General features: G+C 41.8%; 1 protein-coding gene across 1 annotated transcript in view; it reads left to right on the forward strand.

The window, feature by feature from the left end:
• The window catches only part of rnf213b (ring finger protein 213b), a 140,818-nt gene that overhangs the window by 56,690 nt on the left and 59,678 nt on the right, over nucleotides 1–24,450 (forward strand). Inside the window, exons 33-40 of the mRNA XM_060940238.1 lie at nucleotides 881–1,069; nucleotides 1,176–1,309; nucleotides 5,512–5,687; nucleotides 8,252–8,446; nucleotides 8,602–8,789; nucleotides 13,460–13,580; nucleotides 13,706–13,806; nucleotides 14,768–14,947. Coding sequence (XP_060796221.1) covers nucleotides 881–1,069; nucleotides 1,176–1,309; nucleotides 5,512–5,687; nucleotides 8,252–8,446; nucleotides 8,602–8,789; nucleotides 13,460–13,580; nucleotides 13,706–13,806; nucleotides 14,768–14,947 — 1,284 coding nt within the window. The remainder of the gene's footprint in view (nucleotides 1–880; nucleotides 1,070–1,175; nucleotides 1,310–5,511; nucleotides 5,688–8,251; nucleotides 8,447–8,601; nucleotides 8,790–13,459; nucleotides 13,581–13,705; nucleotides 13,807–14,767; nucleotides 14,948–24,450) is intronic.

Raw genomic sequence — 24,450 nt, forward strand, 5'->3', positions numbered from 1 at the left:
GTTCCAGGTATTTATCCTCTAGTGGATCAAAAGCAACCCTAAGGAGAGTCGTTTAGCCAGAGAAGACCGGTGGTTTGAAAGAGGAGTAAAAGAAAAGCCATCTTCGTCAACCTGGAACGACCATCACTGAACAGAGGAGGTGGTCTGAGACACCACTTTTCAGCCACCTACAATGCAGTCCTTGGCACACTTCCCAGAAAACTGAATACACATCCACACCTAGACTCAGCTGACTTCAATGACTCACATGATGGCAGAGAAAGTCAACAACCCACAGATCATCCTAACGACCCTCTAAGCTGCTAACACTGTTCACACCCGGCCCTCAGTGACCTACACCTACAGGATGACTCAGTGACCCAGGTGACCTCAACGATTCCCCATAGGGTTGCTTTTGGTCCACTACAGGATAAATACCTGGAACTCCCCACTAATCAGACAGAACTGAAGAAGCCTTTCGGGTGAGGGGTGAAAAGTCTTCAAGAATTTCAAGTAAGTCCAGTTGCTGCCTTTAGCACCTATGGAATCAAGGTATTGGTTAAAATTTGTATGATTTCATTGAATTAGTCCTCACTGGCAGCTTAATCTTTGTACATACTGTATGGGAATGCATAATAAAGTTCTTGGTAGAATTTGTAGACAATGTTAATCACTGATGTACTGCTTGAGTGTTGGCTTTGACTTATCTGTGACTTGAATGTCAACTTGAATGTGAGTGTGAGATGACCTGGACTACTCTGTTGACTTAAGAATGCACTTGGACTTGACCATAACACTAATATCAACTCAATCTCAACATTCTGTTCTCTACCAACAGCAAAGAACCTCAGTAGTTTTACTTACACAACATCCCTTGTCTTCTTATGATTTTTATACACAGGCACACTCTGTGGCGATGTCTACAGGGAGTTCTGACCCCAATTCTGGCCCGGATACTAGAGGTACTGGACAGAGACTCTAATCTGGACCTGGTGTATGGAGCAGGGCTCAGTGATGGGTTGGTCCAGTTCTGGCTGGACATCTTTGATGACAGGCAGATTTTAGACTTGTCCGTGCCACAGAACTCAAGGTACAAGTTTGAATAAAATTGTGATCTGCTTTTTAAGACGGCAGATCAATTGCACAAGAACCATTTTACAATGGAAAATGAATGTTTATTGTTTTCATTATTTTAGTTCCTCAGAACAAGAGATTGATGTGCAGTGCAATCTGGTGTTGGGAGGAAACGCATACCCTTGCAGTGCTCCTTTTAGTTGGCTCATCCGACAGTGCTGTCATAGCCTATGGGAGGAGTCTCAGTTTGCACAGGGTGAGAAGACTTGCCTGGTGTCCGAAATCACTCACTCGTTCACTGCTCCCTACTCACTATATAGGGAATTGCGATATAGAGGACTATATAGTGAGCTCATTGGTAAATTGAAAAAAAAAAAACTTTCAGACACTACTCAGTCGTGCCGTTAATTACGTCATTACTGTCGCACAATTAAAACGTGCCAGATCAGTCGGCTGGTGGGTTTTCGATATAAGAAACACATGCATGTGCTTTTGTGATAAATTCATATTATACTGAGCGTATTTCCCACATTAATAAATACAAAGTACTGTGTGTCTGCTGCATCTTTCAGTTCTTTTAAATCAAGGCTTAATGCTCTCTTTCTTCTTTGCCACTGACTTTTATTAAATCAAATTTGAAGCTTTTGATTAATTCCTCGCTCTGCACGCTAACTTTTATTCTTGTATTTTATCTGTCTTATTCTATTTGAGCTTATTTTCTATTCTCTTCCTATTTTTAATTGTACTTGAATGTCCATTTATAATGTATTTCTTCCTTCGTCCATTCACCCCAACACACTTTTTTTTTTAGCGCAGTGCATGATGGGGATACAGGTCATTTCGTCCAATGCCATTTCATCCAATAGTTAAGACTTTTCATCCAAAGCCTTTCTCATACGCACTATCAATTATTTAATATTTCAGGTATTTGTTTGTTCGAAAAAAGGAGGGATTCTCAATGGAATTTGACCGAAGCAAAGCACATTTTTGCAAAATGAAACTGGAAATGATGGGAATCAGTGAGTGTCAACTTTGGGCGCGTTCGGCTGGGGCCGCTTGTGGGGAGAGATTGTTTTTATTAGACCAAATTACATCTATGCTCGCACTTGCCAGATATCCTATGAGATATGATATCCAGATATGAGAAAACGTGCGCTTTATAAGTCTTCATATAAGCATGCTGATGCCTCTTGATCATGTGCAGGTGAGCCTCTTTAACAGCACGCATGCGAGAGTCCGCTCAGGTGCGCTCCGGACTGTGCGCGCACTGAGCGGATTCTCGCACGCACGCTGTTAATGAGGCCGACCTGCACATGATCAAGAGGCATCAGCATGCCTATATGAAGACTGATAAAACGCACGTTCAGTGCGAAGTATTACACCACGTCAGTGCACATTACCGAGTCTTATTCTCCTGTGTAGATTCCCTGGGTTTCCGATCCTGTTTCCTGTTAGTTTCTGTTATTTGTCTTTGCCTGATTTAGCCTGTTTGTGCCTCACCTGACCTTTTGCTAGTTTCATGTTTACGAGATTGCCTGCTGTTTTGGATTGTTTGCCTGTGTGTTTTTGATAGTGCTTAATGCAGTCCCTTAAATTAATTATGGTTTGTTTATATCTCGATCTTGTCGCACATTTAAAATAATTGATAGGGCATATGAAAAAGGCTTTGGACGTCTCAACTGCTGGACAAAATGGCATTGGACGAAATGGTCATTGGACGAAGTGACCTGATGCTCATGATGGTTTTATCATAACCATTGGTTAGCTTGGTTAGTGACCGTCGGTTGTACACTAATTTTCATGACGTATTGTGGGATATTTTGAGTGCACTATAAAGGGGGTTAATAATTCTTATTATACATTCGGACAGCACTACAAAATGGCGACCTCACTATATAGCCCATTATATAATGAGTAGTGAGTGATTTCGGACACAGAGAAAGAGATGTACAACAGTATTTAAGCATTGATGTACAGGATGTGTTTTTATTTTATTGTATTTTTTTTTACACAGAATGAAATGAATGACTTTAACAGAGTAGTCATGAATAATGGTGTAATTTTCGCTCTGAAACTTCAGTGGCCATTTTGATAGCAGGTTTAGGTAATGAAGGCCAGTTAGAAGCAACATTCAGAATGCAGCTACATGACTTGTTTCTCCTACATCATCCCATGCTACATTCTCTCCTTTAGTTGCCTGCATCAGACTTAAAACACTGATGCTTGCATACAGAGTTAAAACCGGACCAGACCAGTCCCCACCTTCTTGAAGGTACTTCTCAAACCTGGTTCTGTACTGCGTTTCCTTCAAAACTCCAGCATGGCTTGACGTAACTCACGATCCATCAAAATATAACAAAGACCTGCATCAAGAATAACTGACTGTCTTCAAACAAATACTGAAGACCTACAGTGGATATAAAAAGTGTACACACCCCGTTAAAATGATAGGTTTTTCTGATATAAAAAAAAATGAGAAGACGATAAATAATTTCAAAACTTTTCCCACCTTTAATGTGACCTATAACCTGTACAATTCAATTGAAAAACAAACAAATCTGTTAGGGAGAAAAAAAAAAGTACAATAAGCTGGTTGCATGAATGTGCACACCCTTAAACTAATACTTTGTTGAAGCACCTTTTGATTTAATTACAGCATTCAGTCTTTTGGGGTTCACACCCACCATCAATTAAAATGACTCTGATTAACCCCAAATAAAGTTCAGACATTTACTCAGTTGCATCCTCCAGCAAAAGCCAACGTTCACAGAGAGCTTGCAAAGCACCAAAGGGATCTCATTGTTGAAAGGTATCAGTCAGGAGAAGGGGACAAAAACATTTCCACGGCATTAGATATACCATGGAGCACAGTGAAGACAGTCATCAAGAAGTGGAGAAAATATGGGACAACAGTGACAGTAGCGAGAACTGGATGTCCTTCCAAAATTGATGAAAAGACGAGATGAAAACTGGTCAGGGAGGCTGCCAAGAGGCTGACAGCAACACTGAAGGAGCTGCAGGAATTTCTGGCAAGTACTGGTTGTGTACTACATGTGACAATGATCTCCCGTATTCTGCATATGTCTGGACTATGAGGTCGGGTCAAAGAAAAACATCCAGGCCCGGCTAAATTTTGCACCAAAAAAAACCCATCAACTCTCCCAAAAGCATGTGGGAAAATGTGTTATGGTCTGATGAAACTAAGGTTGAACTTTTTGGCCACAATTCCAAAAGGTATGTTTGGCGCAAAAACAACACTGCACATCACCAAAAGAACACCATACCCACGGTGAAGCATGGTGGTGGCAGCATCATGTCTTGTGGTTGTTTTTCTTCAGCTGGAACAGGGGCTTTAGTCAAGGTGGAGGGAATTATAAACAGTTCTAAATACCAGTCAATTTTGGCCCAAAACCTTCAGGTGTCTGCTAGAAAGCTGAAGATGAAGAGGAATTTCATCTTTCAGCACGACAATGACCCCAAAAAAGTTTTGGAACGGCCCAGCCAGAGCCCAGACCTAAATCCAGTTGAAAATCTGTGGGGTGACCTGAAGAGGGCTGTGCACAAGAGACGCCCTCGCAATCTGACAGATTTGGAGCGCTTTTGCAAGGAAGAGTGGGCAAAGTCTAGATGTGGCAGGCTGATAGACTCCGACCCAAAAAGACTGAATGCTGTAATTAAATCAAAAGGTGCTTCAACAAAGTATTAGTTTGAGGGTGTGCACACTTATTCAACCAGCTTATTGTACGTTTTTATGTATTTCCCCCGAACAGATTTGTTTGTTTTTCAATTGAATTGTACAGGTTATAGGTCACATTAACCCCTTCAATGCCCTTGGATGAGTCACGTACATAATGAAATCTTTTACCACTGTGCCTTATAACAGAAGAATGTTTTAGGCATTGACTGTAATTCATATGTGCCACTGTGAAGTAAAAGTAATGTGCCATGTAAGGTACATAAAAGGAGGTGTTTATGACGAGTAGCGTACGTCATAAGGCACAACGGTAAAATTTCATGACGTACGTGACTCGTCCAAGGGCACTGAAGGGGTTAACGGTGGGAAAAGTTTTGAAATTATTTATCGTGGTCTCGTTTTTTTTACATCAGAAAAACCTATAATTTTAATGGGGTGTGTACACTTTTTATATCCATTGTAAAACATCACAAAGCATTTAAATGTGCCGTAAAAAACTTGACTTGTACTGCTTTTGTTGCTGTACTAACTCATTGTATTAACGTATCTCTAACAGTTTTAATTTGATAGTATTTTTAGACCCTGACCTGTTTGTACTAGCATGAGGATATGTTTCTGATTCTGATGGAGAGTACAAAGCACGTCTGTTAAGATAAGGGCATCTTCTAAATGCTACTGTAAATGGCTGTAAATGGCAGTTGGGTATAAAGACAATGCTCAGATAATACTTTACTAAGAAGGTACTTTGCTATTTTCTGTCTCAGGTATTGAACAGAGCAGCCACGAGCGAATCCAGCAGTTTGTAAGTGCTGTGAGTAGCAGTCGGTTGGGCGGCTATATGGAAAAACTCTCCGAGAGAGAGCGCATCGAACTGGGCAAGAGATATCTCACTGATTTTGTGATACTCGCCTTCAAAATCAAGACGGAAGAAGAATTGAGGGTGAGAAACCAGTACAAATCTCCCTGTCCTGTCATATTAACCCTTATAAACTGAGTGTTTATCAATGCAATGCAGACAGATGTTCTACAAAACATGAAATAACTTTTGAACCATTTATGATTGTGACTAGCTTTAAATTGTGTTTGAATCGTGAAATTCTCAGACTTCCATGTTAGTAGGAGTGTGCAGCAGTTCCACTGAATAACACAAGGAAAAGTGCCTCCTAGTGCCAAAATTGAGAAGTCACTCACTGAGCTGTAACTCACTGTGGAAGGAATGTATTTGCACCAAACTTCACATGGAGCTCCGAAACACCTAAATACAACTTTTTACACTGAAAAAAAAATCCCTGGTTGACTTCAACAAAACGCAAGCTTTTTTCACTGGGCGTTTTTTTTTTAAATGTCAAATATTGAATGCTCACATGGTAGTGCGGTAATTAGTACTGTTGCCTCGCAGCAAGAAGGTTCCAGGTTCGAATCTCATGGCCAACGGGGGCCTTTCTGTGTGGAGTTTTCATGTTCTCCATGTGTCTGCGGTCAGTGTGGGTTTCCTCCGGGTAGATTGTAAAAATACCCAGCCACTGAGGTTGCATAACCGCGAGTTGGCCTAGTGGTTAGCGTGTCCACCTCTCAACCAGGAGATCAAAAGTTCCAAAGACCATCATAAAAATGGTACCTATTACCGTCTGGCAAGGCACACTGCAATACAGTTGTGAGTGGGGAAATCAAACTCTCAAGGTTACCAGAGGACGAGCCCCCCACTGTAACCCTAGCTGTACAGTGGTGCTTGAAAGTTTGTGAACCCTTTAGAATTTTCTATATTTCTGCATAAATATGACCTAAAACATCATCAGATTTTCACACAAGTCCTAAAAGTAGATAAAGAGAACACAGTTAAACAAATGAGACAAAAATATTATACTTGGTCATTTATTTATTGAGGAAAATGATCCAATATTACATATCTGTGAGTGGCAAAAGTATGTGAACGTTTGCTTTCAGTATCTGGTGTGACCCCCTTGTGTAGCAATAACTGCAACTAAACGTTTCCGGTAACTGTTGATCAGTCCTGCACACCGGCTTGGAGGAATTTTAGCCCGTTCCTCCGTACAGAACAGCTTCAACTCTGGGATGTTGGTGGGTTTCTTCACATGAACTGCTCGCTTCAGGTCCTTCCACAACATTTCGATTGGATTAAGGTCAGGACTTTGACTTGGCCATTCCAAAACATTAACTTTATTCTTCTTTAACCATTCTTTGGTAGAATGACTTGTGTGCTTAGGGTCATTGTCTTGCTGCATGACCCACCTTCTCTAATTCAGAATTCATTGTTCCATCAATGATGGCAAGCCGTCCTGGCCCAGATGCAGCAAAACAGGCCCAAACCATGATACTACCACCACCATGTTTCACAGATGGGATAAGGTTCTGATGCTGAAATGCAGTGTTTTCCTTTCTCCAAACATAACACTTCTCATTTAAACCAAAAAGCTCTATTTTGGTCTCATCCGTCCACAAAATATTTTTCCAATAGCCTTCTGCCTTGTCCATGTGATCTTTAGCAAACTGCAGATGAGCAGCAATGTTCTTTTGGAGAGCAGTGGCTTTCTCCTTGCAACCCTGCCATGCACACCATTGTTGTTCAGTGTTCTCCTGATGGTGGACTCATGAACATTAACATTAGCCAATGTGAGAGAGGCCTTCAGTTGCTTAGAAGTTACCCTGGGGTCCTTTTTGACCTCATCGACTATTACACACCTTGCCCTTGGAGTGATCTTTGTTGGTCGACCACTCCTGGGGAGGGTAACAATGGTCTTGAATTTCCTCCATTTATACACAATCTGTCTGACTGTGGATTGGTGGAGTCCAAACTCTTTAGAGATGGTTTTGTAACCTTTTCCAGCCTGATGAGCATCAACAACGCTTTTTCTGAGGTCCTCGGAAATGTCCTTTGTTTGTGCCATGATACACTTCCACAAACATGTGTTGTGAAGAACATGTGTTGTGAAGATCAGACTTTGATAGAGCCCTTTTCTTTAAATAAAACAGGGTGCCCACTCACACATTGATTGAAAACACCTGACTCTAATTTCACCTTCAAATTAACTGCTAATCCTAGAGGTTCACATACTTTTGCCACTCACAGATATGTAATATTGGATCATTTTCCTCAATAAATAAATGACCAAGTATAATATTTTTGTCTCATTTGTTTAACTGGGTTCTCTTTATCTACTTTTAGGACTTGTGTGAAAATCTGATGATGTTTTAGGTCATGTTTATGCAGAAATATAGAAAATTCTAAAGGGTTCACAAACTTTTAAGCACCACTGTAAATAGTGAATTAGGAATTTTGCAGTATCTTGGCATACTGGATAGTCAAGATGTTGCACAGTTCCTTTTTAAAAAATAGTTTGGGTTTATTTCCAGTTTTAACTAAAAAATCCCAGATTTTTAATGTGATATCAGACTTTTGGACCCCCCTGTATATCAAAAATATATTAATGAAGCAATGTTTTCTATGTTTGTGCCTGCACCTTTATGTGTGTGCTTTTGTTGCAGGTATTCTGTGCAGCAGTGTTAGGTTTTGTTGCTGCTCTGCAGCAGGACATGGGTGTAACCCCTGACCTTTCTCCAGCCTGGATCATGGCAGCAGCTCGACACTTCAGTCCACGACTCGACACACTCTTGCACATTCTGCAGATCCAGCCTCAATTAGCTCCTCTCATTCTGAAACAGTCCTCACAGAAAGACATGGTGAGAACATCAGAGATGCCTATCAACTCAGTCAAAGACTTATCTCATGCTTACCTCTCAGAGATGAATATAGCAAAATGAAAAGTAAATTTATTTAACAGTGATGAGAAAAAGAATGACCAAAACTACTTCATCTTCATTTTCATTTATCACAGCAAGAAGACATTTTAGCTCTCGGGATATGTGTGGAGGAGACTAAACTTCAGTCGATTACATCATTTTCTGAGTGTTCAGGCTTTCTGGCCAGAGTCGAACTACTGCAGCCCTGCTTGCAGAGAGCGTTCAATCCCACTTACAGCTCCCTCTGTAACCCTGGCTGTCTCGCACATCTGGATGCGATAAAGTAAGCCTTGTGGAGTAAAAGAGAGAGACTTTTTAGAAATGTACAGTACCAGTCAAAAATTTGGACACACCTTCTAATTCAATGTTGTTTTTTTCTTTATTTTTATTAATTAAAACACACGTCATGTCTTAAAGTAATGATGGATGTCGTTTCTCTTTACTTAGTTGAGCGGTTCTTGACATACACTGACCAAAACTTCCAACGCAACACTCAGGTTTATTACGATACATGCCATTTTCTCGTGATATATTTAACAATACACAATAAATATCAAGGTTTAACTCAAATACAGCATTTTAGAGTCATGAATGAAAAACAAATTAATCCCGGTCTGAAATTCATAACGTCAAATCAAAGTGTGATTCTGGATCATCAAAGTCAGTATCTTGTATGGCCACCTCTGGCGTCACACACAGCCTGAATTCTCCGATGCACTGAGTCGATCAGTTGCCGGATTTCAGCCTGTGTGATGTGTTCCCATTCCTCACAAAGTGCCTGGCGCAACTGTAGGACTGTGAAGGGTTCTGGATCACGCCTTCTCACTTGATGATCCAGAATATCCCATGGAGCACTTGCATGTGACGTCACAGCCGATCCAGATTGTGACAGACGCCATCTTGTCGGTCAAACGCCATATTTCCGCCTTCTACTTCTGGTTCTACTTCTGCTTCTACCTTTTCTTCTGGAAAACCCTACTATATACAATTCTACTACAACGGCTGCGACTACAAGCTCTCCCTACCTGTGCACGTTTTTTATGTTTTTTGTGTGTATTTTTGCGTGTTGTTCATCTGTACCGGACTTCAATATCCACTACAACCGTATGGACTTACTGGACATTGGTTTCCAGCAGAAAATGACGGTTTGTAGCGATTTCCATCGCATGCACAACATTCCGGACGAGATAACGAGACCAGCGGGGTCTCCGTGGATTGTTATCGGAAGCAAAGCGAAGGAGGCGGTGTTGGGAGCGGAAGCAAAAGCGAGGCTGCAGAGCCGGCCTCTTGACTAAGCTCAGAAAACAGCCACTCAAATCTCCACTGCTAAGCCTCTACCTCTCCAACGCCAGATCCATGGTAAACAAGACGGACGATTTGGAATTACAGCTGGAATTACCTTATTCTATTCTATAATCGGCTGGCCAGTGCTATACTCAATACTTAAGTGACTTACCCGTCCAATGAGGATTGTTATTTTCTTGTTTACAAGATGCCACATCTGAGTCGCTGACAAATCCTGAATTTCTGTAAAGATAACTGTCCAGAGATTTATAAGCACGCAGTGCTTCACCACTGAACAGCGAGGGAAAGTTGATGAGGTAATTATACACGTCTGGGTATTCCGCTGGCAGTTCAATATCCACTGACACGGTCGTGAAAACTCCGTCCGGAAAGCCATAAGGGTCACTAATCTGTAGATCGTTTATTTTAGACATATATCTAGTTATCTGTTTATTAGAAAAATGAGCCATGTAGTTCGTCGGTTGAAATTGATCCATTCTGTACACGAGTGCAGCAGTATTCAGCTGTGTTTTTTACCGACAAGATGGCGGCTGTGTACTTTCCGGTCACGTGACTGCAAGATCTCTATAGGTGCTCTATCTGGTTTAAATCTGGGGAAAACGTGGGCCAATCAAGACACTGAACATTGTTCTGCCTCAGGTATTCCTGACAGACTCTGGTGACATGTGGCATCACATTATCCTGTTGCAGCGTTAGGCGGCAGCGAGTCACCAGTGGAGCCGCGACACGGGCCAAAATGTCATCATGGTAATGGGCTGGATTGAGGTTTCCATCGATGAAAACAAGCTCAGTCTTGTGTCTGCTGCTTATTCCAGCCCACACCGTGACAGCTGGTCCACCCCAGCGGTCACGCTCCAGGACATTAGCGCCAGCATAACGTTCCCGTCGCCTACGCCAAACATGCACTCTGTCGTTAGCAACACTCAACTTGAACCTAGATTCATCAGAAAACAGGACCTTGTTCCACCTGAACGCATTCCAGCCCAAATGTGCCCTTGCCCATTCCAGACGGACACGGCGACAAGCAGGAGTCAACACCAGACCACGACTGGTACGTCGGTTGTGCAACCTGGCTTCACGCAAGCGATTGCATATTGTTTGGTCACTGATCCTGTTCTGGTGACGAGCTCTGGTCTGCGCAGCAGTGACTGTAGCTGGCAGGAAGTGATTGCAAAGGTGCTGGAGATGAATATGGCGGTCCTGCTGAGGGGTGGTGACACGTGTGTGTCATTATACCAGCTCCAGAGACGTGAAATGGTCAACACATTGATGCCCAGAGCCCTTGCAACCCGTCTTTGTGACATTCCGCCAACAAGCATACCAATGGCTCTTTCTCGCTGAGTTTGACATAGCTGTGCCATGGTCGAATGTTGCACCAGTACAATGCCAATGAGTATTTAAATTGCCCATTGCTGTGGCTATTTATTGACCAAGTTTAAGAAGGATTGGCCAATGAGTTCTAGGCTACGTTTACATTAGACCGTATCTGTCTCGTTTTCTTCGCGGATGCACTGTCCGTTTACATTAAACCCCCTGGAAACGCCAGGAAACGGGAATCCGCCAGCGTCCACGTATTCAATCCAGATCGTGTCAGCTCCGGTGCTGTGTAAACATTCAGAATACGCTGTGCTGAGCTCTAGCTGGCGTCTCATTGGACAACGTCATTGTAACATCCACCTTCCTGATTCGCTGGCGTTGGTCATGTGACGCGACTGCTGAAAAACGGCGCGGACTTCCGCCTTGTATCACCTTTCATTAAAGAGTATAAAAGTATGAAAATACTGCAAATACTGATGCAAATACTGCCCATTGTGTAGTTATGATTGTCTTTAGGCTTGCCATCCTTCCACTTGCAAGTAGTAAGTGATATGCGCTGGGATCACACACACAGCGGCTCAGTCCCGAATCGTGGCTTGTTCACTTCACTCGCGTGCTCTGTGAGCTGCGCAGGGCCGGAGTGCGCACCCTCCAGAGGGCACTCGCTGTTCAGGGCGGAGTGATTTGGAGCGCAGGATGCCTGCGGAGCCGAGCGTATCCATGTATTAGGCTTGCCATCCTTCTACTTGCAAGTGGTGAGCCTTGCGCGGCTTGCCATCCTTCTACTTACAAGTGGTGAGCCTTGCGCATGCCCTAAATGCACTGGGATCATGTTACGCGCCGTCTAAAGTCATGTGATTAGCGTATCCACGTATTGGCGTTGCTGTGTGCACGGCTAACGGTTTTAGTGTAAACGCGAATCGTTTTAAGAACGTTAATCTGATGATCCGCTGATTTGACGTAATGTAAACGTAGCCCTACTCAACCTGAGTGGAGTCGCAAACTTCTAAACAGTGTGCATTCAAGTGGAACGAACTGTCCATACAACAAAATAAAAACAATCTCATGAGCTTTTAAGGTGTAGTTTAGGTATCATTACCCAAAACCACGATCTTATTTTGCGTACACAAAATATTACGAAATTTGAAGTGTTGCGTTGGAAGTTCGGGTCAGTGTAATATGGATGACTACAGTCGTTGAATAGGGTTATTTATTGTGTTTGTTATTATTTACTATTTACTGTTTGATCTCAAACACATTAAGAAGGCAAGAAATTGCACTAATTAACTTTTGACGAGGCACATGTTAATTGAAAAGCATTCCAGGTGACTACCTCATGAAGCTGGTTAAGATAATGCCAATAGTGCGCAAAGCATCATCAAGGTAAACGCTTTCTTCTTTGAAGAATCTAAAATATGAAACGTATTTTGGTTTTTGGACACTTTTTTTTGTGAACCACATAATTCCGTTTATTTTTTTCACGGTCTGGTTTCCATCAAATCGTGCTCTGATTAGCTCGCAAGCGGTTCGGAATCCTACGATACAGACCCCGGTTACGGACCTTTGACGACTCGCTCGTTCACAACAACAAACATAGTAGCAATTTTTTGTCATCATTTATTTTCGCGTTTCTCAGTATAATAGTGTTAATTTTACAGCATGGATAGCGATAATGACAGTGTTCACAGCGAAAGCAAGTTTTACTACCCTGATGAAGATGAAATGAAAGAAAACATTTCAGGAGAAAGCCGAAAACGAGCTTGTAGCAGGTTTGTTCTAAATATGGTTTCCCATTCGGGCGCTCTCATTTTCTGTTAGAATTTGGTAAAGAAAAAATAAACATATTATTTACCAGCTTAAGGTCAGTCTGTATCATGAAATACCGTGACCTCGGCCTTGAAAATACTGACCTCGGCCCAGAGGCCTCGGTTAGTATTTTCAAGACCTCGGTCACGGTATTTCACGAAATGGACTTCCCAGCTGGTAAATTATTTATATATCATCTCATTATCTCTAGCCGCTTTATCCTTCTACAGGGTCGCAGGCAAGCTGGAGCCTATCCCAGCTGACTACGCGCGAAAGGCGGGGTACACCCTGGACAAGTCGCCAGGTCATCACAGGGCTGACACATAGACACAGACAACCATTCACACTCACATGTGTGTGTTATTTCATAGTTTTGATGTCTTCAGTATTGTTCTACAATGTAGAAAATAGTCGCATTACAGAAAAACCTATGAATGAATAGGGGTGTACGAACTTTTGACTGGTACTGTATGTCTCCCAAAAAATCAGTCATGCTTGCCCTTACAAGCTTTTTGTGCTTTTCAGGTCTGTATGGCAGGGGATGCTGGTGGTAGCTACTTTTATCGAGCAAGTTGTGGTGAAAGTAAATGTGCGTGACGAGAAGCTGGTGGCACTGACACTTAAACACTGCAGCCAGCTACAGCGGGTCAGTGAAAAGCACAAACACACCAAAAAGATCTTTCATTGCTAGTTTGCATTTTGTTACCAGGTTATTGATGTCATTTCTTGGTCAAATAAATGTCATAACCTTTTTTTCCTCTGATGCATTAGCTAATGGAGGAGTGTCCTGACCTACAGAGCAAAGACTTTCTGCAACAGCTCATCCGCATCCTCAATGAGTACCATGAGGAATCCATAAGCAGAGAGTTACGGTACTGCCCGCCTTCCACAGTACCCATTTGTTTTTAATCTTAATTGAGATTATGGATGGTTTCTGTGCTTTGATTAAGTGAAGGACTATGTTTAAAGCTAGACTGCCTTTCATATTTTTCAAGTGTAGGTCATAAAAAGAATTTTCCCCGACACCCAATTATTTTTGTTTAGTGGACCAAAAGCTACTGAATTCGAATTACAGACTTCCAATTTTGTTAGGTGTTTTTAAATAGAGCAATTAATGAATTTCAGGCCACGTGGCCCTAAATTCTCTGCTATTTTTTCCTGCTTCACCATGATGCAATTCAAGATACTATGTCATGCATGACGTAGTGTTGGCTTTCCCCGTTCACGCAAGGCATTGTGAGATACAAATTTGAAACAGGAGAGAAAAATGGAAGATGTGAGTGTGCAAATGAAACGTGAAAGACTGACTACACTAACAGAAAGCGAGAAGAAAAGACGTTACGTTATATACGAAGGAAAGGAAATGCAGGACCAAACTAATAAATATCGGCACTCAGCGAGCACCTCGGTGTGATCAGCTGTTCATTTAGTGACAGAATGATGGAACTGTCAGTGCACGGTCAAAGGTAAACCTGTAGATGGCAGTAATGCAACACTGTGGATGCCAGCTGCTGTAAAACCCAAAAGAAGAAGAAGAAAGTAAACCTGCGGATGCGCACACGGACTTCTTCTGTCTGCTTGACTGCGCCAAGCGAGCGATTTCATGCACATTATTTGCTTGGGAATCCCCTCAAATTAAATAACTTCCCAGCCACAGAATGGCCTGTTTTTTTTTTCTTTTTTTGAACGGTTACAGAAATAAGCATATCACAATGGCCAAATTTCAGAGGGAACTAAATTTCACCGATTTTATGAAATCGAAAGGCCGTCTAGCTTTAATTTGTAATGAATAATCCACATACATTTTTTCTCCTGGGTTGTTTTTCATCTTAGCTTTGGTCTGAAGTGTCCTGTGTGTCTGGAGGACCTGTCTGAACCCTGTGTCCTACAGTGTGAGCATGTGTTCTGCCTGTCCTGTATAAAGGGATGTATACAAGGAGAGGACGCAAAATGCCCTAAGTGCAGGACACAGCTGCCTCCCAACTACCAGCCAACTATCTCACCGAGCACAGAGTGAGTCTCCCAAGAACACAAGCTTGACAAACACTGTTTTTGTTTGGTTGGTTGGTTTTAGCTAATATGATTATGATCAAACCATACTTCTGCGGTCAGGGATCTGTAGAGGCCACTCAAGTTCTTCCACTCCATTCTTGGCAGACTCTGTTTTTATGGACCTCACTTTGTGCACGGGGCATTGTCATGCTGTAACAGGTTTGGGTCCTTTAGTTCCAGTGAAGGGAAAGTGTAAGGGTGATGATACACGGGGCAACTTTTTGGGCAATGTTGCCGAGCAACGTTGCTGGGCAATTGCGTTTTGACTCTTTTCTATTGAGATTGGGCAACATTGTTTCTTTCTGAATGGTTTTGATAATCTCTGGCAACTTTTTGAGATAAGCCAATCAGAACGCGAGTATCGAGTCATGTGACCTCCGGTGAGGTTCGGATCAGAAATTTCAAACAAATATGGCGGCCGCTCAGTGTCAGTGGAGTGAAGAGATGGAGAGACTCCTCATCTGTTTTTACGCCGGTAAGTTGTTATTTTAATATTCTATATGGAGGAATTTACCTCACCAAAGCTCTAAAAAACAACAGACAGCTTCATTAAATGGTCACAGCAAAAATTAAGACATCGATTTTTTTTTTAGCTAACTGTAAACTGCCGTTGCTAACTGTTGTTGCCCATTGTTAGTTGCCCTGAAAAGTTGCCCTGTGTCTCACCTAGTTGCCCATTGCCAGCAACATTGCTCGGCAACATTGCCCAAAAAGTTGCCCCATGTATCATCACCCTTATACCACTAGGGCTGGGTATTGATCAAAATTTTTTGATTCCGGTTCCGATACCGATACCTTCATTTCGATACCGGTTCCTGAACGGTACCTTTTTCGATTCCTAATTTATAATATTAATCCTGGAAAAAATGAAAATTTTATTACACATTCTGTTGCACATATTGGAGTATATTTATTCAAGTTATTTCCAGTGCAAAAAGAACACCAACACACACTATCATATTCACACCATACACACACACACACACACGCCAATGTAATCAATAGTTTTTCTTCAAGAAAATTAACGTATCAGCCTTCTCAGAATCACTCATCCGCGGTTACAGCCACATCCCTGACGTCTTTCAATTCTGTCTTGACCTTTTCCTTCTCGGCTGCATACCAGGCAGGTATGCATGTGTTTGCCAGCATGTCTGTGCTGGGGGGCTGATACCTGGGGTTAAGGGTTCTTATCATCTCCCTAATTGACAAACATTAGACAAAACATCAAAAATAACATAGTTATGTTCTCATTGCTTAAAAACACATCACTTAAAATACATCTAGGCTTAATTTAGATAAAGATAAAGGATTACAGATAAATATAAATGAAGGATTCATTCAACAATATCCTGTACAGCCAACTTACCTAAACCACGGAGTCTCCATTGTAGAAAAAGGCAGCAAACCTTTCACCACAAACTGTGTCACTGCCCTGTGGCACTCGGCTTGTTTTTCTTTGGTCATTTTGGCCTTTTCTGCTAGTGTGAATGGATTTACGGTAGCTGCCTGCCTTTTCCTCCTCACATCAGGGACCTGGGCAGAGGCTGTGAAGGTTTTATACGTTAAGTTTTTGAGACTAGGGGGGGAGGTGAATATTTTTTTTTAAATAACACTCATGCACACGCGCACACACGTAGGCAGCCTACCCAATGATGGAGCACATTTTAAAAGCTAGCATTTAGATAACTTTTCACTTGGCTAGTTACATAGCCATTAAACAAAGTTAGGCGCTAATATCTTACTGTACCGTTAGCTATACATAAACTTACAACAACCTAGCTCTTACCATGACAAACAAAGCAATAGAGATCTTTCATGTGACGTCACAGCCGATCCAGATTGTCACAGACGCCATCGTGTCGGTCAAACGCCATATTCCGCCTTCTACTTCTACTTCTGGTTCTACTTCTGCTTTTACTTCTACCTTTTCTTCTGGAAAACCCTACTATATACAATTCTACTACAACGGCTGTGGCTACGAGCTCTCCCTACCTGTGCACGGTTTTTATGTTTTTTGTGTGTATTTTTGCGTGTTGTTCGTCTGTACCGGACTTCAATATCCACTACAACCGTATGGACTTACTGGACATTGGTTTCCAGCAGAAAATGACGGTCTGTAGCGATTTCCATCGCATGCACAACATTCCGGATGAGAAAAAAAAAAACATTCCGGACGAGACCAGATTGCGAGACCAGCGGGGTCTCCATGGATTGTTATCGGAAGCAAAGGGAAGGAGGCGGCGCCGGGAGCCGAAGCAAAAGCGAGGCTACAGGCAGAGCCGGCCTGTTGACTAAGCTCAGAAAACAGCCACTCAAATCTCCACTGCCAAGCCTCTACCTCTCCAACACCAGATCCATGTAAACAACACGGACGATTTGGAATTACATTATTCTATTCTATAATCGGCTGGTCAGTGCTATACTCAATACTTAAGTGACTTACCCATCCAGTGAGGATCATTTTCTTGTTTACAAGATGCCACATCTGAGTCACTGACAAATCCTGAATTTCTGTAAAGATAACTGTCCAGAGATTTATAAGCACGCAGTGCTTCACCACTGAACAGCGAGGGAAAGTTGATGAGGTAATCATACACGTCCGGGTATTCCGCTGGCAGTTCAAAATCCGGTCGTGAAAACTCCGTCCGGAAAGCCATAAGGGTCACAAATCTGTAGATCGTTTATTTTAGACATATATCTAGTTATCTGTTCATTAGAAAAATGAGCCGTGTAGTCCGTCGGTTGAAATTGATCCATTCTGTACACGAGTGCAGCAGTATTCAGCGGTGTTTTTGACCGACACGATGGCGGTTGTGTACTTTCCGGTCACGTGACTGCAAGATCTCTATTCAACGGAATTCACGGAACAACTTACCAGATGGAATATCAGACATGACGCTGTGCTCGGTACTTTCAGATGAATCCGAGTCTGGTGGTAAAACGTCCTGCAGAGAAGTCAAGGGTGGCAAAGGTGCAAGTTGGTGTGTGAGAGAAGACGGTGCAACTCTCCGCTCTCAGATTTATTCCATGCACCGTCAAATGCTTTAGGAAATTTGAAGTGTTGCCTGACTTGCAGGTGATGCTCTTGTCGCATATATTGCACCGCGCAGTATTGTTATCGCTCTTGCTAAAATATAACCAAGCTTTCGACTTCGGCGTTTTGTAGGCATTGATGACGCAACAAAGTAGTGCCCCCTACAACATGGGAAACATGCTTTTTCATGCACGCGAACGTTTCAGCCAATCACAGGTGGCATTATCGGGTCATAAGCACGCCAGCACGGATCAGAGCCCACTCCACTTTACACGTGATTAACCTCTGGGAACCGAAACGTGGAACCGAAAGGCGAGGCATGTTTCAATACCCAGAAGAACCGTAACATTTCAGTCAGTGCCATGAAGGAACCGAATTTCGGTGCCCAGCCCTAAATACCACAGCATTCAAAGACATCCTTCTTGTGTGTTTTCAACTTTGTTGCAACAGTTTGAGGAAGAGCCACATGCAGTGTCTTGCAAAAGTATTCATCCCCCTTCAGGTTTGTCCTGTTTTATTGCATTACAAGCTAGAATTTAAGTGGATTTTTTGGAAGGTTAGCACCATTTGCTTTACTCAACATACCTACCACGTTAAAGGTGAAAACTGTTGTTTTATCGTGACACAAACAATAATTAAGATGAAAAAACAGAAATCTGGAGTGTGCATATGTATTCACCCCCCAAAGTCAATACTTTGTAGAGCCACCTTTTGCTGCAATTACAGCTACAAGTCTCTTGGGATATGTCTTTATTAGCTTAGCACATCTAGCCATTGGGATTTTTGCCCATTCCTCAAGGCAAAACTGCTCCAACTCCTTCAAGTTAGATGGGTTGCGTTGGTGTACAGTAATCTTCAAGTTATGCCACAGATTCTCAGTTGAATTGAAGTCTGGGCTTTGATTAGACCATTCCAAGACATTTAAATGTTTCCCTTTAAACCACTCCAGTGTAGCTTTAGCAGTATGTTTAGGGTCATTGTTCTGCTGGAACGTGAACCTTCGTCCCAGACTCAAACGTCTGGCTGATTCAAACAGGTTTTCCTCCAGAATTGCCCTGTATTTAGTGCCATCCATCTTTCCTTCAGTCCTGACCAGCTTTCCTGTCCCTGCAGATGAAAAATATCCCCACAGCATGATGCTGCCACCACCATGCTTCACTGTAGGAATGGTGTTCTCAGGATGTTGGGTTTGTGCCACACATGGCATTTCCCATGGTGACCAAAAAGATGCATTTTTGTCTCATTTGACCAGAGAATCTTCTTCCATGTGTTTGGGGAGTCTGCCACATGCTGTTGGGCAAACTCCAAACGTGTTTTCTTAAGCAGTGGCTTTTTTTTCTAGCCACTCTTCCATAAAGCCCTGCTCTGTGGAGTGTCCGGCTTAAAGTGGTCCCATGGACAGATACTCCCATCTCCGCTGTGGATTTTTGCAGTTCCTTCAGTGTTATCTTTGGTGTCTTTGTTGCATCTCTGATTAATGCCCTCCTTGCCCGGTCTGTGAGTTTTGGTGGGCAGCCTTCACTTGTCAGGTTTGTAGCTGTGCCATATTCTTTGCATTTTGCTATAATGGATTTAATGGTGCTCTGTGGGATATTCAAAGTTTGGGATATTTTTTATAACCCAACCCTGATCTATACTTCTCCAAAACTTTGTCTTTGACCTGTTTGGATGCTCCTTGGTTTTCATGTTGCTTGCTTAGTAGTGTTTCAGAGTCAGGGTCATTCCTGAACAGGTTGATTTATCCAGACATCATGTGACAGATCATGTGACACTTTGATTGCACACAGGTGGATCTTAATCAACTAATTATGTGACTTATGAAGTGAATTGGTTGGACCAGCTCTTATTCAGGGGTTTCATACGAAAGGGGGTGAATACTTATGCACACTCCAGATTTCTGGTTTTTTTTCATCTTAATTATTGTTTGTGTCACAATAAAACAACAATTTGCACCTTTTAAAGTGGTAGGCATGTTGCGTAAATCAAATGGTGCTAACCGCACAAAAATCTATTTTAATTCCAGCTTGTAATGCGACAAAACAGGACAAACACCAAGGGGGATGAATACTTTTGCAAGACATTGTATGGGTGTGATGTCAGGTGTCCACAAACATTTGGCCGTGTAGTATGTGTTCAGAGTAAAACACTTGGGGTGTGCTGTTATGAGAAAATAATTAATTGTGATGAGAAGCCTGATAAAGTTCCTGTTCATACCCTGAACTTGATCATTTTGCTGTAACAGTACATGAAGTGTTTTAATCTTTAATCCTCATATTCTTCGTTTGCAACCACGTGACCAAAACTGCTTGCATCATTGACCGCCACCATGTTGGAGGATATATAGTCAAACAATACAGCGTCTGTAAACAGCGGTCCAAGCAATAACATAACTTATTTGACTTCTTTTAACTCACTGGATGGTCCTTCCAAGAGAGTTACATTGCATGTTCTCCCCGTGTCCGCGTGGGTTTCCTCCGGGTGCACCGGTTTCCCCCACAGTCCAAAGACATGCAGGTTAGGTTAACTGGTGACTCTAAATTGACTGTAGGTGTGAATGTGAGCGTGAATGGTTGTCTGTGTCTATTTCTACATCCACACGACAACGGCAACGAGATTTTTTTTTTTAAATATCGCGTCCACATGGGCAACGGATCAGTAAAATATCAGGTTCATATGGCAACGCAACGCTTGCTGAAAATGATGCAATACACATGCCACACCTCTACATGCTCTGTAAGACGGTCCCATCGGAGACACCAGAACAATAGAAGTAGACGCATGCGCATAAACCCTTTCTTCTACCCAGCGAAGCACTCACAGGAACAAACACACAACAACAAGAAGAAGATGGCTGCGACTACGCAAGGAAATCGTGCCTTCTGTGGGTACAAATTAGTTTTATTAGTGTGCATAGTTTTATATAACTTAATTTTCTTATTGTGTGTGAACATTTTGAAAAGCAGTCTTATCCAATAAAAAAAGAAATTCAAGAAATGGTTCAGTTACTTGTTTATTTAAAAGAAAAGCTGTATACAAAAGTGAATGCAATGCAGTGGTTCATACAAAACAGCGAGAGTGCTGCTTGTTCTAGTCATGTGGTTGTGACGTCATCGTAAACAAATCCATTCTACTTATCCAGATAACTTCGCAACGGCGCCGTTGCCAGATTTTTCCACTCTGGAACCCGTTCTCAAAAAATTTCGTTTTGGGGCACCCAAAACGCCGGTGCCGTGTGGACGCCAGGCCGAAACGATAAACAATTTTATCAGATTCACCTGAATCCGTTGCCGTGTGGACAGGGCCTTAGAAGCTTGTAGTCATTTCTCAAACCTATTTTAAAAAATCATTTTGACTGCTTCAAAAGACAGGTATCTAACACACTATATAACATATTTAGTTATAAAAGCGCACTCACCAGGCAAGGAGGATGCAGTATTTGAGGTAGGGGATTGACATGACTCTTGTTCAATTGATTCTGTGATCGTTTGGGAAGACTATTCAATAATTTTGCATTCCTTTCTGTGCTCTGTAAGCCCGGCATTTCAAGTTACCGCTTTAGTACCATCTTTGATTTTGTTGTGGCCTGTATTTTGTGTTGGAGCCCAGTCTGGATCCGTAAAATTGTAGAGACCAGCTGGGTTCCCTAACGGACAAAAAAAGCAAAATAAAAGCAGCGTCATCAAAAATTATAAATCCATCTCTTTAAAATGAAATAATCGTAGCAGCCTTTGATTGTCGGCTCACATTGATGATCACGGCTTTGTCACGTTTGACAGCGGCGAGTTTCTGCACGACCAGGCTATTAAACGATCCAATATTCTTATATATTGCAATCTTTCATTAATGACTCGTTTGTAGCACTTACCATTGATAAAATGTTCACTGCAGACTCATGTGGTTTTTGCTTCCTTATCACTTAGATCAGCCCGGTTTATGTTGGACAGCCGTTGATGTCTACGCTCGTCAACAACTCTTGTTTTTTCTCCTTGATTATTTATAATTGCTGGAATTCTCAAGAACTTATAAGTCCCCTTGTCTTGAATTGAGTTGTGCCCGCATCCAATTACAGCACAAAAAGTCGGCATGGTGAAGAAACAAAAGGAATTCTTGAGCATAACAACCTCTCGAGCATATCTTCTATTGCTGGGTTTCACATGACGTTACATCCGCCTCATTAGTTATTCAAAACTTTAGCTGGTGGTCTGCCAAAGCTCAGTTGACAAAGCGTTTGTATGGAGAAGGTGCATTGCTCGCATGAAAAACGCCTTACGCTTGCGTTCTTTAAGGTTGTTTGAATCGATCAAACTGTGAAACTGGTAAAAGTTTCTTCAGGGTTCCCCGTGAACTAATAAAAAAGGGTGAACGAACGCAGGATTTCACAAAAAGACGTTGAGAAAGGTGGCTTTTGAACCTCTCACTGAAATCGAAGGGAGTCGAGTCGAAGCACGCTCGAGTTTGCAGTGATCACTTGATGAAAGGTTTGTATTTCCCTCTCAGCTATGGCCTTAGTGTTTTCCAAGTACTTTTCTTGCTATGTGTCGTTATTTTATGGTACTTTTTTTTAGTCACAAAGTCCTAAAGTCCCCAACTGTTTCTTTGTTTACTCCTCACAAAATCCATATGCATGAAGGTCACGACAAAATTCTTCCCCAGCCGTACAGTTACAATGCGCCGTGATCACTTCTCCGTCTTGTTTAACTAAGATCCAGGTCTTTAAAGGGGTTTCTGATGATCTTTGTGAATGATTTAGCTGAGAGATAAGAGCCAACACAAGTGAGAATCAAGCGAACTGCTGTTTGTTTACACTTCAACTTGCAGCGCTTCGTTATAAAGACGTGAATGAAAAGCTTAAAAAAAACATACTTACACGAGCAAAAACAATACAGGATTCATTCGGCAGCGACTTGATAGCGAGGTCCTTTACCCAGCCACATACAAAAAAAGTTATAAGCCTCCATACTCTTCCACGCTTTCATCTGTTTTGTGGTGTAGAAGGATGTCTGCAACACCAGATAGTTCGAGATGTCGGGGAACTCGACTGAAGGGTAGTTTTTGAGATTGTAGGACAAATCCTTCTTTCCCAGACTGTAGGGGTCGATTCCATTGCACATAGCAATCTTCTGAATAGATCTAAAGCGAGCAGTGGCTTCTAGATTACGAGCATACTCTGATAAGTTATCGCTAGTTGTTTGCACTACGGCAGCCGTTTAGACCACCAGCTATTTCACTTCCGGTTAAACCGCTAAGAAAAGTCACGTGACTGAAACCCAGCAATAGTAAATGTGCACCCTGTGAGTTCGTGTATATCCTCCAACATGGCCGACTTACAGTTCAAAGCTTCATGCATAATTAGGTATGACGCCATGTGCAAACGGAGAATACCAAAACAGGTTAACAATGATTTTTGTTGGTCACTTATATATTTTAGATATTATTGATTAACACATCATACTTTTTAACAGTTTGTAATTGAATTTATTGTTGTGGATCTCTCTCTCTCTCTCTAATTTAATATGTAAAAAAAAGAAGTTAGGCTTAGGTGATATCAAGCTTTCACCATGCAAGTTACTGTTGTGGGTGCTATTGGTCTTAAGTGATCAGTCTCATTAAATCAGTCTCATCAAATCAGTCTCATTAATAATACCATTAATTTTGGTGTTTAATAATAAATTATCAAACAGCTAAATTACGGTATATTTAAAATTATTATGATCACTACTGGTGCAGCAATAATGTATTACTTACCGTATTACATAGACACTACAGCCAGTAGCACTCATATACATTTGGGTGAAGGCAATTTGGAGTTCATTGAGATTGTGTGACTTCAAAAATACAGTAGCAAAAACAACGGACAAACAAGCACAGTTTAACAGAATAATTGAATTTATTATAACAATGATACTAAATGGGTAATAGCGGTTGAAATACATTCAATATGGTCATCAGCGATATATATATATATATATATATATATATATATATATATATATATATATATATATATATATATAAAAGCATAAACGGTGAGGTAGTCCTGTGTGCGTGTGTGTGTGTGTGTGTATGAGAGGGAGAGCGAGGGTGTGTGTGTTGGGGGAGGTGAGAATCACCTCGTGGTCTCTTGAGACAAAGGAATTCGTTGTGGTTGCTAACCCACTCCCTATAACATTACCAAATTCACTGAAATCGTGATGAGGTCAAAATATGTGTAATAATGAAATTAAAGGATGTTAGTGAGGATAGAGGAGAGCATGCAACAACTTATCTATTGAAACAACGGAGAGAGAGAGCAATGTAGAACACAATGATCAGTGTGCACAATTAAATAGTTTCTGAGTTTAAATTCACACTACTTCATAAAGCTAATCCCTAAGACTAGTTTGCCCAAATGCCAGCCTTACTTCTAGTATCGATGTCTCTATGCAGGATA

Source organism: Neoarius graeffei, chromosome 14, assembly GCF_027579695.1.
Source record: "Neoarius graeffei isolate fNeoGra1 chromosome 14, fNeoGra1.pri, whole genome shotgun sequence".
NCBI lineage: Eukaryota > Metazoa > Chordata > Actinopteri > Siluriformes > Ariidae > Neoarius > Neoarius graeffei.